The sequence below is a fragment of the Sycon ciliatum genome, chromosome 13 (assembly GCF_964019385.1).
Source record: "Sycon ciliatum chromosome 13, ocSycCili1.1, whole genome shotgun sequence".
Lineage (NCBI taxonomy): Eukaryota > Metazoa > Porifera > Calcarea > Leucosolenida > Sycettidae > Sycon > Sycon ciliatum.
Window position 1 is genome coordinate 11,321,315 of NC_088655.1, and position 17,233 is coordinate 11,338,547.

At 45.9% G+C, this 17,233-nt stretch overlaps 3 protein-coding genes across 4 annotated transcripts; 2 read left to right on the plus strand and 1 right to left on the minus strand.

The window, feature by feature from the left end:
* Window positions 1-351: 351 nt before the first annotated feature.
* Window positions 352-1,776, minus strand: LOC135829180 (uncharacterized). Its single transcript, XM_065341584.1, has one exon. The coding sequence runs from the start codon at window positions 1,774-1,776 to the stop codon at window positions 352-354; it is 1,425 nt and encodes a 474-aa protein (XP_065197656.1).
* Window positions 1,777-1,989: 213 nt separating this feature from the next.
* Window positions 1,990-7,248, plus strand: LOC135830154 (uncharacterized). Its single transcript, XM_065342557.1, has 6 exons — window positions 1,990-2,134; window positions 2,319-2,425; window positions 3,230-3,385; window positions 4,197-4,361; window positions 5,783-5,955; window positions 6,474-7,248. The coding sequence occupies exons 2-6, from the start codon at window positions 2,347-2,349 to the stop codon at window positions 6,528-6,530; spliced, it is 630 nt and encodes a 209-aa protein (XP_065198629.1). The 5' UTR covers window positions 1,990-2,134; window positions 2,319-2,346; the 3' UTR covers window positions 6,531-7,248.
* Window positions 7,249-9,648: 2,400 nt separating this feature from the next.
* On the plus strand, window positions 9,649-14,752 carry LOC135829381 (uncharacterized). 2 transcript variants are annotated; one of them, XM_065341784.1, is made up of 5 exons: window positions 9,649-9,927; window positions 11,197-11,376; window positions 11,995-12,150; window positions 13,167-13,336; window positions 14,127-14,752. In XM_065341784.1, the coding sequence occupies exons 1-5, from the start codon at window positions 9,849-9,851 to the stop codon at window positions 14,181-14,183; spliced, it is 642 nt and encodes a 213-aa protein (XP_065197856.1). In that variant the 5' UTR covers window positions 9,649-9,848; the 3' UTR covers window positions 14,184-14,752. The 2 variants fall into 2 exon arrangements, with proteins under 2 accessions (XP_065197856.1, XP_065197857.1); XM_065341785.1 differs by having other exon boundaries at window positions 14,130-14,752.
* The last annotated feature ends 2,481 nt before the right edge of the window (window positions 14,753-17,233 follow it).

Here is a 17,233-nt window from a genome sequence, read left to right on the forward strand (position 1 = left end):
TAATTATTATATTGTGTTGTCCCTATTTGGACCACGAGTCATTATATTGATGCAACAAGAAACGGAGGCATGTCGTGAGTGATGATAGAAGCCATTATTATTACTATTATTGTAAGTCTGTTGGCGTTGCCATGACCAAGCAAGCTTGGCTAGCCAGACAAAAGAAACTAGAAACAAGCGAGGTCAATGAGGTGAACACATGCGCATGCAACTGCAGAATAGGTAAAACAGAAATATAATTGCCGGTATATCCAGACAGTCCAAAAAGCACAAGGGGTTAATAATAAATTTGAATAATAATATAATAATAATATAGCAATCGTTACAGCTGACAAAGCGGCATGATGTAATTTACAGAGCACAGCAGACGGTGACAACCTTGTCAATGAATGCACATGATGTAGCTTTATCGTCATGCATGAGGAAAGCAATGGGCAAAGTGCCAGAGAGGATCGTGTATTTCTGGCGAAGCATTCCAATCACTCGCTCCACATGGATACGGACGCGTGACACTTGTCGAGCACTGTCCAATTTCAGCCTGGAGAGTTGCTTCTTCCCCTTCGTAAATGGGGGCATCACCAACTCTGCGCAGAACATGCCAACGCTGTCTTCAACAGTGAAACCACGGTCAGCCAGCACCTGGTCACCCGGATTTAGGTGACTAAGCAGACCGCAGTGCTCTGTGATGAACTTGTCTGAGGCTCTCCCGCCCCATGCATGCGAAATAAATGTAATGACACCTTGTGGCGCTACGCCAATCAAAAACTTTGCAGTGTTATGGCTTTTATAGTGAGAGTACGTTTGAGCTCTTGCCATCAGATCAGAAGGTCGTTCACAAAAAACTTCAAAGCAGTCAATAATGACAGCACAGCCCGGGAAATGCTTACGAAATTCAAGTGGCAGAGTTTTGCGTAGTTCGTCCCTTTCCGGCCATTTTACAAGTGGTCCCAGCATCACATGCATCACCCGGATCCAGCGCTGGAAAATCTGGCACACGGTCGACTGGTGAATGCCGAATCTGTACGCCAAGTCTTGGTCCCGACAATTCAGCCGAAGCTTCATGAGAACAATCAAGAACTGCTGGAAGAGAGAGAGAGTGTGGCGGTGGTGCTGTGGAACTCTCTTCCTCACGTGTTCAAATATGCCCATCATGGTCCCAAAAGACTGCAAACCAGTGTAGAAGAGCACCTTCGCGTTGTCTTTCTCAAACGACTCGATTGACAAGGTGTCACCTTGTCCTGGAGCGTGTGGCATCCGTTTGCTTTCCAGGACCAAACAGTTGTTTGTCTCCTCCAGCCGCGTCAAGTGCTCCATATCCATGTCAGTCTGCGATGAGACACTGGAGACTGCTACAGGATCAGACTCTACCTCTGCACCATAGGCACCAGGCAAATCTGCCATTGCCTCTGTGAAGTCATTCCCGGAGGCGTCCACTTTCACTGGTGTCTGCGTCTTGCTCTCCTCGAACGTCAGCTTCCGCTTCGCTCGGCGTTCATATGCCACCAAATCCCTCTCCGCTTTACGCTTTACAGGAGTCCTGACATGTTCAAAAAGTTTCGGAACGTAAGCGGGAGATAGTGGATCGTTGCTCTTCTCTGCGCCTACGAAATGGTCTGAACAGATCCTGCTACTGTCAGTTGGCTTCCAATTCTCTCGTCTCATAGCCGCAACCCATAGTTTGCGCCGCTCGTCCTCTACAGGAAACTTGTAAAACTTCACAGCCGTTCCAGGATCGGCACGATTGCTACATCCGACGGCTGCACAACTCTTCGGCATGTTGAAGGCTAAAAACTTCAGCAAGCGAGACACCAGCGGAAATCAAAATAAAATTGAGGAACGATATGTCGACAACCAACAACAAATTTTACTTTTCCTCTCAAAGACTAGTAAAAAATAGTTCAAGCAGAAACGACTTCATTTTGCCACCCCTGCCACTCGCAGCCGCCTTGGCGCTCCTCGTGACGTCATTCGCATAACCTCTATTGTGCTTCGATCATCGCGCTTTACTCGGCTGTGGAACACACACCTTGGCCATCCTGTTGTTATACAAAGAAGCCAGCGAGTGTGTTCTTACTCTTGTGACAAAACTCTTGTTCTAAGCACGCAACTACGTCGAGGCTGTGGATTTCGTGAGGTACTCTATATTACTGTCTCTAGCATAAACGCTTAGCCGACAGGCGTTGGCCTGGTCTACTAGCAGAAACTTCATCTCCTTTCCCTCTCTCTCTCTCTCTCTCTCTCTCTCTCTCTCTCTCTCTCTTTCTCTCTCTACCCTCTCAACCCCCTATCTCTCTCCCTCACTCCCCTCTTCCAAACAGTTTTCCACTTTCCGACCGACCTGCGAAGATGGATGCAAACACAGCCAGATTTCTACTGGTACTTATTCTTGCGGGTGGCGCTCTCGGGATGGTCATCGCCACTTCCGGTAAGTTTCACACAACGGCCTGTGCGGCGGAACCAACGTGGAGCAAGCAAAAGACACCCCAACTGTGGTTTAGTCTACACGACATACTCCTACATTGTGCCATGCCCATTAGATTACAATAGGCGGAAATGCATATCGTCTGGTCAGTTTGGCAGGCAAGCAGCCCCATGATAGCGTCTTATAAGAGCTTTATCGTTTGCGGAGTAGAAGGCAGTACAGTGTACTATAACTATGCAAATCATCTTGTGTTCCGGATACTGGAGCAGTCAATAATTATTATTGGTTCGCTTGACCCTTCTGCAGAGCAAAAATTTGGCAGGACGACTCCTACTCGTATCACCAGGCCTACTAGGAATTGTGCGTTCCTTCCTCCACACTGTCTACAGTTATGTTGTGCGCACACATTGTAGGTGTAGGTGATTTGGGTGTTTTCCTGCTTAGTGCATAACATAACAATACAATCATGTACTATAGGAAGAGTATCGCGGTTTAAAAGACTAGAAAAGTAGAACCAGAGATCTTGAATATAGGCCAATATTGCTCCGCCACTTAGCTTTTGTGCATATTTGTTGTATTTGTTTTTATTGTACATCGCAAGTCAAACGCAGTTCGATGGAATACGCTCGAGCAATGGAGTGCACTGCGTCTGACTAGCACAGCTCTTGTAGCACCTACTACTCCTTTGTTGTCTTTGTCTTTTGTCTTTGTCTCTTTTATTACCTCTATTACTTTCTAGGGTTGTGGACATAGTATAAAAAAAATAAAATAAATAAAAATTTGGGTTTGTATTGTATCTTACTCCAGTTGTCCCGTCCTGGATTGTAAACACCGGAACGGTTGACGACGAGAGGCTCCGTACCCTAATAGGGCTCTGGAGGGTTTGCTTCGATTTAGACGGCAAAAAAACGCAGTGCGCAAGTATCTACGGCCATCCTGACGAGTCAATCGAGGATGTACCACGTAAGCTGTGGATCCATACCAGATATTACCTTCTGCGGCATTCTGTATTGTTCTAGGTAACTTGATAAGAACCTCATCTCGCCCCATATTTCTTACGATGTACCAGCTTTCAGTTAAACTAGCTTGGACCTTTCGTAAAATGTATTCTCTCATTCCTTGATTACACAATTTCGTTTACAGAACAGAAAATTGCTCAGTTGGTGTTAAGGCCGATGTTTGCAATGTACGCCAGTGATTCGCACCCATGTGACTCATTTGCATTGGACAAACCATTTTCAGGGGCGAGAATTTTGTGAGCCAGACTATGAGTAGGTTGGGTGGGGTAGGGGGTAGGGTAGGGGCGGGGGGGGGGGGGGTGGTAGGTAAGCACTTTACGTGGCAGGAGAGAAGATGCTGGTGAGGTCAAACACAAAATGTGCTTATGGCATTAAAGCGGATATCTTAATAGTACGGGCGTCCGTTGTAAAAATTCTATACAAAATCATGAGAATTGATCAGGTCACCTGTCGTCTATCCATGCCAAATGTTTTTTTTCGGGTTGTGATTTATATGCATGCTATGTTTTCTGTGGATGTGGCGAATGGGATTTAGGCCTTTGGCCTATGGTTGGTGGATCTGATCTATCCTCCCCCACCGTTTAGGAGCCGCATCTGACGCCTGATCATGGGGTAGTGGCGTCCCACGGAAGCGGAAAGGTGGTTCTTGACCAGGGAGTTGTACGACTCCTTGTTCTTGACCTGCCCGGTACGCGAACCCGTCGAATTTATTTATTTTTATTTATGTTTTCTGTTGACTACAATTTTCTCTGCAGCGTCCTGGCGAAGTGCTGAAACATGCTCTATTCTCAGTGCCATATGCCTTTGGCTTGGACTTCTCTCCGCATTGGTAGTGCAATGCTGCTGTTGCATTCCCCCTTTGACTCCTCAACGATCTGCCGTCATATTTATACTGCCGAAGTCCTTCCTAGCAGCAGGAGGTATGGTCTGTTAAAGCTGGTATTGCAATTACTCATTTTCTGATCTCTTTTAAATTCTGAAGAACACCTCACGCAGCTTCCTAATTCATAACACGTTTCCCGTCAACTCGCTGACACCCAATACACCACTGCATTTCCACACTCAATCTGGTGGTTTTGTCAAACACAGCGGTACACAGAGGCACCAAAGAGCGGGACCAAGTGATAGCGGGCGTAATAGGCCGGCAACCAGAGAGAAAAGACTCCTTCAGTTCAAGTTTCATTCACGCCGGGCCGGCACAGGTCGTTCTTGACCCAAATCGTTTAGGCCAGCTGGCCATAAAAGTAATGATAGCTATTCATGAAATCTTGGGTGGAGGCCAATCATTTCGTCAAATGACTACTAGTATGAGTTATGTAAAACAGAGAAGAAACACATGAGAACGAGTTATGCATCAACTATCCACGACTGTAACGAGATGATAAACGGTCAGAACGTGGATAGTTGCTGCATAACTCGTGGATCGTCGTGAATAGTTGCTGCATAACTCGTTCTCATGGTTTTCTTCTCATTTTTACATTTTATTACTGGCTCAGTATCCGAGTTTAAATTTTGCACACCTGATGAGCCGTCACTAACAACACGGCAAAACGGACGTCGTGTGGAACTACTTTATTGTAGTCATCTCGTCCACAATAGTGTCATGCATGAGGAGCACCGTTAGATATTGGCGTCCGGTTTTGTACAATTCTTTTTTGCAAAGCTTCCCCTTTCCTTTATCTTTGATATTGCTGACCCACCTAGGTTGGGTGGTGTGTTGCTTTGCTGCTTCGAATTGTAGTCAGACCGCTTTGTCATGTTATTAACTGGTCTCATCATCGTCCTGTAACAGTCGGCATTCTTTGTTGCCGCGGGACTTAGCTTGTGCACATTTTCGCTGCGCTCACCTTCCCCTCCTCGGTTCTACGTAACCATGAACCTTCCAAGTTGGAAGGCTGTTAGTTTGCGCACTGGATATGTGTTAGAGCTAGGTCTCGGGTCGCTGAATGTCTCAGTAGCCTGTCAGTTTTGTGCCCTAATATCGCACTTTCTGACCGTTTATAATCTCGTTACAGTCGTGGATAGTCGCTGCATAACTCGTTCTCATGTGTTTCTTCTCTTTTTTACATTAATTTTTATTACTGGCTCAGTATCCGAGTATGAGGAATGCAAGACATCCAGTGCTGGCTTCTGTTTGCATCGTTCACTCCAGTTGTGCAGTCTTTCAGAACATATTATTTCCCCGTGTTGTGTTTTATCAGGGGGAGGCAACATGAGCTGGATTTGACACTCGGATCTCGATTTTCAGGAAGCGTACCGAGGTTGTATTGATGGAGTCCCGTTACTGGTTCCAACCCATTATTTCTATTTGTGTACGCACTATTTTTTTCTCTTCCTGCAGCATGCTTCACCGGGGCGACTGGCGTATCCGTGGTCGCATACTACTCGGAGCTGTTCTGTGAAATCATAGTCTGCGAGCTGGGGACGATGTTCTACATGTGCTGGGCTGCCACAGGGGCTGCGATTATGGCCAGCATTCTCTGTCATTTCCACTTCAATGCCTTAACGCTAGAGGTTAGTGCTTGTGGTCACGAAAGCGAGTAATGGCAGTAAGGCCATCATTTTTTTCTTCATTTTTTAATCGATCAGAAACTCAAACGGTGAAGAATACACCAGCAGAACGGGGAGGGTGAGCTGAGCGATAGGAACATTATGGGAAACCATATAAACGAACATGCTGAGATGAAGGAAGTTGAAAAGGACTTTCCTACTTCTCACACCACTCCATGGAGAGAAAACGATCAAGCCTGACCATGGGGTTGATATTGTCGCCCTTGCTGTCATAAACATCAGCAACGTCATAATCAAGGTTGCTAAGATGGCTGATGCAGATGAAGGCTCCCTTGAACTATTTGTTGTTTTTCCTCTTGCTGCGATTGTTGTTGTTGTTGTTCTTATTGTTGTTTTTTGTTGAGGGGAGATGTACACCGTACAGGTGGGTGGGACGGTTTTGTTTTAAATTGCATACATCTGGATTTGAAGAACTAATGGACCAACCTTTTTGCAATTCTAATGCTATTCATTGTGTCCAGCGGCATCGACTGGGTCCACAGCTGCTGGAAACTCAAGAGGTCGTCAACTACCCGTAACAAGAGATCAAATCACTTCTGCTCTGGCGTTTGTGTTTTGTGCACAATAACATACATATTTTTACGTATGCGACTCATTTTTTTCTGAACCAAGAGATGTTCCACTTACTCCTAGTGTTCTCTGCTACACATTCATTGTTCGCGGATAGTGTAGCCTTCCCTCTTGCCTTTCCACTGCCCTGCCTATTTATCATTTGTCAGCACTCGACCAGAGTTGTGTTTGCTCGTGGCAGTGCTCCATACACCTAGCAGCAGAGCCTAGTACGCACACTGGAAGACATGTTGCGCTCTAATGATCAGTAGAAAACTGGAACGCAGAGTTACAGCACAAACGCTTTGATTTCTTCTATTTTGAAAGTTCACAATGCACCCTCTCATAGTCTCTTACTTCACTTTCGTTAATTCTCTCCTCCTCATTCTATTTTTTTCTTCACCCACCCCTGCTAAGTAAAATAGACGTAAATAATCGTGTCCGTTCCCGAAGGCAGCTCACAATACCCCTGTTATTAGTTCACACTTACTCGAGTCTTACGTACTTCACCTTCTTCTCTCCTAATTTATTAATTGTGTTTTATTTAGTAAGTACAACCTAGTATTACGTGCTATGTTGTTAGTACATTTCCTTGCTACGGACACTAATGGGCTTCTGTTTCATGTACATTTTTGTAACTCCGGTACTGCAGGGCACACCATGTTGCCGCCTTTCCTCCATTCTCGACATCTGCAAAGCGGCAATGATACTAGATAACCTTACGTGTGATATGGAGAGCAGGGATCCTTACAGCACAGCCTTATGGAAACGTTACGTACCTTCATTCTTAAAATAAACATTTCACGGTTCGTTTGAGATTCAGTTAGAGTGAGTTTTCAGCCTCAGTAGGAAGGCCCCCACCCTGAGAAGATCGAAGGCGTAGACGCAGCTCCTAAAGCGGTAGGAGGTGAGTAGATCAGCCAATCAGAGAATTGTTCAAATACCGAAAATCCCATGTGTTGCCTCCATGATTCTCTCGCACCAGGCCACGAGTACCCAATTAACTGAGGGTCGCAGCACCGCTGGAAAATATCCTTCCGCTTCCAAGCAGGACTTGAACCTGGTACCCTCTGGCTCTGCTTCCCGATCATGTTCATAGACAATTCTATTGTACCTGCTGCTTCTTGGTATTTTTATGACTTTTAAAATGTAGCGTGAGTTCAGTAGAAGCATAATTTGTTAACCTAGATTCTAAGTATCGTTCCCTAGCTTCTTTGTTCCATTTTCACCACTAATGTTTTGCGACACACATATATTCAACATGGCCCATGGTTTCAGCTCACAACAGTCTGAAAACACACTCATTATGTACATGTACTCTGACATCAACTGCAGTGGCAAGCCTTGCGTACAGGAAATCTACATGCACATTATCAATAAACCCTGTACATTGTAGGGGAGCGATATCCGCAATAAATTGTTATCCACTTCGACTCCAATTGCGGGGAGATACTTGTCCCGCATTTACGTGTACAGATAATACTCAATCTGCGGACTGAACTGTTTCGTTCTTTGTGCACTCATCAGCGCCGCATGTGCAGTTGAGATAAAATGATCAAGATTGTAGTCTGGCATTTTTCATTCACCACACATCAACGAAGTCATCAAGGACTGCATGCATGTATCCTGTTTAAGGCTATTTTGAAATTATTGTTTCCACCTCGTTCATGTAAAAAATACTTCGAAGTATACATACTCTACGTCTGCCATATCGGCATACATGTATGACTGGCATACTATTAATTCGGAAGTATATGTATGCCATTTCCTTTTCGAAATACACTTCATGTCTACATGTACATAATACAAATATTACACAGCAATGAATCAAACAAGTCTCATTCCGCTGTTACTCCAAGTTTCGTGTCAACTCACTTCATCAGACAGCATATTACCAAGACTTACAATCACTAGAATATATACGGAGAAGGGGAGAAGGGGAGAAGGGGCCAAAGGTGATGGAGGTACATTTCAATAGCGCGAGGAAAAGGGATGACAAAATCATGCGCTCCCCGGTTCCCGCTGTTGCGATCTCCTTGGCCTCACAGTTAGATAGAAAAAGGCCTTCCATCTCAATCTCTTATTTAATCACCTCCTCAACTCGCACGATGAGGCTCTTCTTGTACTCCTTCTCCGTAGGTATCGGTATATTCTTAAGCGAGTAGTCTATATCCATTCTCGTTGGTTGTTCCATTGTGTTAGCAGCTTGATAATACATGTACATGTACATCTGCATGAACGCTATTACGTACTCTTTCCTGGCCCAGTATAACCCGACCAAGGTTAAGGGCATGCTGCCGGAACCATTGATAGAATTTCTGCTAGGGTTAATTAAATACCAAGGTGCATTTGCTTTCCTTGCTGTGCGTGCATGCAACTCAGTTCGCTGGAGTGCATTGCAGGTAGACGGGCTTATCTCCAAGGATGTGCGTGAATATGGTCGTAGTGAATCCTTGAATCGATTTCCGTGTTGGTGGTACCGTCAATGAAACCAATCTGCTTACTTAATTGCTCAGTGGCCTCAATAGCCTGTTGACCGAACCCCCTGAGACTGGCTGGTGGCCTCTGCGAACACTTGAAAACCCCATCTTTTGGCAACTGAATGTCCCCCATGCCAAGTAGGCTTGAGTACCTAGACACTCAGTTTGGTAAAATTGAGGTGAGGGCAGTTACTAGTCTATCATAGCACTTACCATTATGGTATGAAAACTCGCATTGCTATCTCCTTGATCACTAAGTTGACTGCCGTGTACATGTTAACTTACCAGTTCGAGAGGACGCTTACTATAGTACCCGAGTCTGTGTCATCTGCATAGCCAGGAGCAAGAAGGCTGAGAATGATACGGAGAGCCAAGGAAGGCTGTGAGAAGCGTGCCCGTGATGGCCAGCGCAGCCAGTCTTGAGAAGTCACGATGCATTCGCATTGTGCAGGTGTACAACAAGCAGAACGCTGCGCACTGATACACACGATCCATACTTTAGTGACATGCATTCATCTAGGGATCAGACAATGTACCCGAGATAGACCTACCAGGCGAGTCCGGGAGTATTATCATAAGCACATGCGGGCGTACTAAATCCTCCTTTCATAAACGTGTCAGCGAAAGCAAGAGCAAGAGCAGTGGAAATCCGCAGTGGCTGGCAACATCGGTTGTCTTGATCCCTTGAGCGTTGTACCAGTGCAGCAGTGTTGAGCACACCTAGACTGCCTTGGTCCAGGGAGAAGTTTACATCGCGTTAGACACCCTCACCATAGCACAGGTATCAACGCCTGCTGAACGTTGAAGATGGCAAGCAATGTAGTTCGCTTCATCCTGCTTCTCGGGACGATTGCCACAGCTTTTGCAATGGTGGTGGCCTTCTCTGGTAAGCAAAAATGAGTTTGTCTAAACGTTCCGGCAAAAAGAGTCATGAACTATTGATTGGTGTTGCGGCAGTTGCAAACAGGGCACTGAAGCATTGTTTTTTTCATTTGACATGGTTCACATCACCTTTATGCTGTTGTTCAAAAGTAAAGTAATACCGGTATTAGTTGGCACATCCGCGTTACCACCGGATTACTTTTATGTGTTGAGAAACACACCCAGCTTAATTAAAGATAGTTCGCTCCTGTCAGGCCACCACCATTCCTGATTATACCAGCGTGGCAAAAGCCCATTCCGGAGAAGATGAGGTGACAAGTCTGACGACCAATTCCCGACGAGAGATCGAACCGCGTTATCTGTATCCATATTATCCTCGCTCCGAGCAGTGAGTACCCAGTTGATCGTAGATGAGGCGGCCAAGCCAGCCTTATTACATCCAAACGCCATCGGGACATAAGAAAGACTGATAATTCTTTCGCTCCTGCTCTTTTTAGCAGTTGAGCACTCTCGTGTGAGGTAGAGCCTTTGCTGTTTGCGTTATGGAGAGCTCACTGACTTGTCAGTTTGAGCACTCTGGTAAGATACATGTACGTTCGGGCCTGGTATAAATACTATGGCTTTGGAAAATTTATTTTTCATTGCTATCAGGTTCGGCCTCATTTTAGCTGTGCTGCGCCTAGTAGTCCACAAAGGACGAAAATAGTTCTGGCCGCAGATTGAGCAATTATTTAGGATAGCGAACTCACTCATAGGAATGGTTTTCGATCTCTCAGCCCAAGAGCCCAACAATCCTGTGATCAGTAAGTCTCTGATGAAGTTTGGACCACGCTATCTTCGAAAGTTACTGAATGTGTACAGATGCTGACAAATTACGTACAGATCAATATACGAGGGTGCAGTGCTATGAATAACGAAATCATGGACAATGACGCCAATCGGATGGCGCATTCGGATCCAGTTCGTGTAAAAGTGACGGTTTGATGACAATGATTTGTGTTATTACCGATATAATGTACATGTACATGCCCTCTTGTTTTCGCTGCAAGGTTGCAACGCTATCGTCAAGACCTCTGGTCGGTCGAGTTGCTCCCTGTCTATCGGCACGTCGTCCCTACATCCCCTGTGTCTTGTTATGTGTTTATCTCGACATGTCTCTTTGTAGGGCTGTGTTCCCAGTACAAAAAGCCCTGGAAATGTGATATAGATAAACATTATGTACATAGCGAATGCTGATCTTCTTCGTTTGTTGTTCTTGTTCTTCATGTTACAGCTGTCCCCAGGTGGTATGTAGCGTCCGCAACACTCGGGGATGAAAAAGAAACTGTTAGTGTTGGGCTTTGGAGGTTTTGCATATCGAGATCCGGTGGGGAGCTCGGTCATGTGAAACGTTGCGTGGCTCTCAACCTTTTAGCACGCAACGTCGATGATGATGATGATGACAATATTCCTGGTAGGTTCTGTTGTGATTTGCTGCAGAAGAGTAGTGACCAAAGAATTTACTCTACCCCAACTTACGTAAGCGCTCTCTCCAGTCCAAGCCCTAGCCCTGTCTTGACCGCCTCCACTACCATCCTAGTTGCAGATATTTTACATAAGTGGCATCGGGATGGGTGCAAAACCAGCATCACATCTGTCCACTCCATGTCGCAATAAGGCTGAATCACATTCCCAACGCGTAGCTGCACGCAACGATAGGAAAAAGACATTTCCATTTTCCACCAATACTCTTACCCATTGAGCATGCTTTCTGGTTTTGCAGCGCTATGCTACAGCTGGACAGAGTGCTTGGTGCCCCAGGTGCATATCTTCTTACACGTTTAGTAAGGGAGGAAACTAAACCCACATTGGTGTGGCTCACAGTTTCACGCAGCGGCTATCACCAGACAGGGGTACCAACATTGCATGTGTTTGCTAATACGAGTAGAATGTTCTTGGTGTGGATGCCGTCTTGCCAGTTAACATCGTTAGTTTCCAATGGTGTCCAACTGCGTGATTATACGTAGAACAAATCATGTTATAAGTATAGGGGCAATGATGCGATCGTTCTTTACTTTTCCTATCTCTACAGTTTGGCTGGAAGCTGCGGAGGCTGGATGCATTCTTAGCGCACTGGCTCTCGGGGCTGGATTTTTCTCTTCAATTTTCCTAGAGATGCGACTCGCGTCACCGAATCCTCATAGATCCAACCTGTTCTTGGTGCCCAGAATTATGCTAGGACTTGCACGTAAGTCCACCACAACCAAGAAGATAGAGACTTTTTTTAAATATTATTTTATAGAAAAGAAAAAGGATCAAGTTACGCTAGACTGTCCACTAACACCACAAGCTATTAAACAATAAGGTCTTGTGATACCATTGCACGACACTGACCGACGGTACTGACGTTCAACAACTAACTGGCTAACAGCTTACAGTTGCTTGTCGTTCCTTGGTCCTTTTTTCTTTTCTATAAATTAATCATTGGCTCTCCATCAGATAACTTTAATATACATGTAATTACTAAATCTGCAGACAGAACTGTTTCGTTCGTTGTGGACTCATCCGCCAGCACAGAGAAAATGAGGCCGAACCTGATAGCAATGAAAAATAAGACCCAGATGGAAAACAGGCCCGAACGTACCTTGCCAGAGTGCCCTAAACTGACAAATCAGTGAGCTCTGTATCTACCCTATGCATGCAATTGTAAGTTTCGAAGCCTGCAAAATGTTGAATGGTCTCTGCTGCGATGACAGCTACACCATAGCTCAGTGGTTAGAGCATCGCTGGCTTCAAACGAAGGTCTTTGTTTCGATTCCTGGTGGTGACAGTCAAGGCTTTCCCCTTTTCCATCAATCAACTTATGAATAATTCAATTGCACGGTGGCCAGAAGATTCGGTTAGACCAAGTGTTCCGAATTCGTAGGAGCGCCACTAACCTCGAGACTCAAGGCGCATACATATACATGCACGTTATGCGGCATATGGGGAAAGCCCGGCCTCCAGCCAACTGTCACGCGACCTTGAAATTATTTTACTTTACTTTACAAACCAATATAAACTAAGCACCCGTCGTGACGAATAAGCCCACGGTGAACCAAATTACACCTACTCTCACGCGTTACAGCTATGCTTTCAAGTAGTCATGACTATTACCACCGAAGTCGCAACTTCTAAGTTCGCTTTCAAGTAGTATATTGATATTGGAGTACTAGTACTTGACGAATTTGTTTCTTGGTCTCTGCTTTCCTTTTCAAAATACAGTATGCTCCATTTTGGGAACTGGATTTGCAGCTTCCATGTTCTACGTGGTGAACGATCTAGAGAACGGACTGAGGTTCGGAGCGATGTACTATGTGTGTTGGTTGGCGGCCTCGGTTACTATTGTTCCGCTAACAATCAGCCATTTCCATCATCGGCCTCCACCTGTGGCGGTAAGGAAGCGTCCCCATCATGTTGTGTTTTCCTGTGCTCCAGGTGAGCCAGCCACGTTATTGAAAAATGAGTAAAAAAACTGGTCAGAGGGGGAAGAATCGATCGAGAGAGAGAGGGAGAGTGTGTGTGATAGACATATAGAAAGAAAGAAAGATAGAGATAGCCGGCATATTTAATCTCATATCCACAGGTATAGATTCCTTCTTCTAGGTTTTCTCACTTCCTGATTGCCCCCCCCCCTTCTCTAAAAGTACCCGTTTGGTGTGCTTCTACTCGGACTTCTTAAAAAATAACCTCTTCACAATAATCTTTTAAATGTTTTCTTCTTAAATTGTACAAGTACCCTATTAAGGTAATAAATTAGAAGGACAACATGATACGAGTTGTGACTAACTGTCCACCTACGTATCCAGATCATGATAATAATAATAATACGGCCAGCGAGTGCGAAAAATGACACAAAACTGACAGGGACTGCTGGGACATTCAACGAACAGAAACCTACCTCTAACACTTCTCCAAGGTCAAAACCAATAACTTTCCAACTTGGAAGACTCAGGTTTGGAAGGGTCCAAGAGGGGAAAGAAAGCTCCAATTTTACTATAATGAAATTGATGTTGATGTTGTTGTTGTTATTTTTGTTATAGTTGTTGTTCTTGTGGCTGTTTGTTTGTTGAGGGGAGTTTCACACTATACAAGGCGTTGTTTATGTTTGAATTTGTGTACATCTGGATTTGAAGCATAAATGAACCAACATTTCTGGTTTCTCATGCTGTTTATTTCGTCCAGCAGTATCGGGACGTTGCGCCGCTGATTGGGGGCCAGGTGGTCGTCAACTACCCGTAGCAACAGATCACACGACTTCTGCCACGTCATTTGTGTTTTGTGCTCCGTAACATGCATGATTGTAGGTCATACAATGTGCATCATTTTATCTGAAACCAAGTGATGTGCTTCCTACTGCTAGTCTTCTCTGCGTTACTACTGCTGTCATTGTTCACGGATAGTGTACCCTTCCCTCTTTCCTTTCCACTGTACTGCCTATACAACGTATATAATTTGGTAACACTCAGAGACAGTTGTGGTTGCTCATGACAGTGCTCCATACACCTACATGCATGTCCAGAGTGATTCAGTCTCTAACAAACGCTTGGAGGAAGGCTGGTGTCTGAAGATCGCGTAGAACCATACAACTCAGAGGTACAGCAGACACACTTTGATTCCTTCTTTCTTTTAAGCTTGCATATTTTGGTGACTAGTAATACGTGCTATGTGGCTAGTTATTTTCCTTTTTAGGGAAGCTAATCAGCTTCTGTTTTCCAAATATATCTGTAATTATCTGTACTGCAGTGCAAATAATGTTGCCGCCTCTCCTCTATTCTCGGCCTTTTTAAAGCGGCAATGTTTCTAGATCACGTTACGTGTGGTGTTGAGAGGGGGATCTTTACAGGACAGTACCAGGGGCACTTTCACGTACATTTATCTGTCTTTTTGGCTAACACAATTTCACAGTTCGCTCGAGACTCAGTTACACTGAGTTTTCAGCATCAGTAGGACCGCCACCGCGCTGTGAAAGATGTGGAGCGCAGATGCGGCTCCTAAAGCGGTAGGAGAGAGTGGATCAGCCCATCAGCAAAGTGGTCAAAGACCGAAAATACAAATCGCTGCCCCCATATTTCCCTCGTACCAGGCTACGGGTTCCCAATTAACTGTGGGTCACAGCAAAGGCTGGAAAACATCTTTACTCGACATCCGCGTCCAAGCAAGGACTTGAATCTTGAACCTGGTACCCTCTGTTTCTCGATGATGGGCTTAGATAACTCCCATTCAAACTGCATGCTTCTTGGTAATTATAAGACTAAATGTCGCTTGGTTCAGTAGAATACGAACGTGTTAACCATTCCCTAGTTTCTTTGTTCCATTGTCACCACTAATGTATGGCTACACACACACACATACCAGTATTCAACCTTGCCCATGGCTGCAGATCGGAACAGTCTGAAAACACACGTACATGTACCCTGGTATCGACTGTAGTGGCAAACCTTACGAACGTGTACATTTTCAGTAAACCTGTAGCGTCTCTGACGTTCTCGCATCATGACATCATCATTCGTTTGCATGTACACGTCATATTTTCCTCATCATCACAAACACTGATTCACCATACTCTCGCACACATTGTAATACCTACTACACGTACTTCGCTACCATAATAATTACGTAATGTTTGGCTAGCATAGTTCCAATACACATTACGACATCTTTTGATGTTACGCACTCCTCGCCTACAACGCTATTGTAGAAAAGTAGTCTTTACTCATCTCTTGTAAGTTCTGTTTGCATCCAAACACTTCTTCCAAACAGCACACGTCAGATATCTAACAAAACAACAAACTTCATTGCACAGTCTTCTATCACAATCTCTTTCCTATATAAACCTCCTTTCTCTTCACTTTCTTCATGACATTTAGTGTTCGCCAGTCTTGTAAAGATCTTGGAAACTAACACTCGTTGCACTGTATCTAGACTACTAAATTGGTGACCTCCGACGTGAGTAAAGTGCAATATGTCCAGCAACGCTGGTTCTTCCGCTTCCGCTCGCTTTCGGGCAGTAAGTCTCTAGACCCGACTATCCTGCGCGAGCTGTTTGTACAGCGTTTGCCCGTGACTGGTGCCTCAGCCTGGCCGACCTCGCCGCGCTTGCTGACAAGAATAGATGGTTGATAGCACGTGCTCAACCCCACTCACCGGTACAAGTGTTCACGCTCTGAGTGCAGCCCCTGCTCGGTCTAGTACGGCCTTATCATGTAGATCTACAGCGTCCACAGATGCGGAACAGGCCTGCACCGCTGACAGGGTTGAGATGGCCCAGCTCCGAGCTGAACTCGCCAAGCTGACGTCCGCTGTGAATGTGATGACCCGTGACACCGGTGCCCCTTCCCAGCGTGGCCGCCAACGAGAGCGTAGTCCCGGGCCACCGTCACGCCACCCAAGTGCCTCCAGGTCTCCCGGCCGTGACAATCACGACGACCTTTGCTGGTATCACCGTGCGTTCGGTGCGAAGGCGAACAAATGCCGAGACCCCTGCCGATTCCTGTCGGGAAACGGGAAGGCCAGCCACTAGTCGCGACCGCTAGTGTGGTTGGTCCCTCGAATACCGCTACCGGTCGCCTACTATTCGTCAAGGATCGCTCCCAGTCCGTCGAGTTCCTTGTCGACACCGGCGCCGCCGTCAGTGTTCTTCCTCCGTCATTCGTAACTCTGTCTCGTCGTGTTCATCGCAATAGTCCTCGTCTCCGTGCAGCGAATCAGAGCAGCATCGCCACGTACGGTCAGCAGCTGCTAGATTTAGACTTAGGTCTCCGACGCACTTTCAAATGGGTCTTCGTCGTTGCTGACGGCAGCTATCCGATCCTGGGTGCGGATTTCCTTGGCCACTTCCAGCTCACTGTCGACCTGGCCGCCAGATGTCTCCGGGATTCCACTACTCAACTTGCCGTTGTCGGATCCGCCTCGGATGTCAGCACCTCCGCTACCAACCTGCTGGACACTGATAGCCCTAGTGAGTATTCTGCCCTGCTGAGTGAGTTTCCTGACCTTGTCCGACCGACCACTGGTGACTCGCCTGTCAAGCACAATGTGACACACCGCATAGTCACAGATGGCCACCCCGTCCACGCTAAGCCTCGCCGTCTGGCACCCGACCGCCTTGCTGTCGCTAAGTGTGAGTTCCAACACATGTTAGATTTAGGCATTATTCGTCCCTCCTCTAGAGCATGGTCATCCCCTCTGCATATGGTGCCAAAGAAATCCGGTGACTGGCGACCCTGTGGTGATTACCGAGCCTTGAATGACTGCACGATCCCCGACCGCTATCCCATCCCGCATATTCA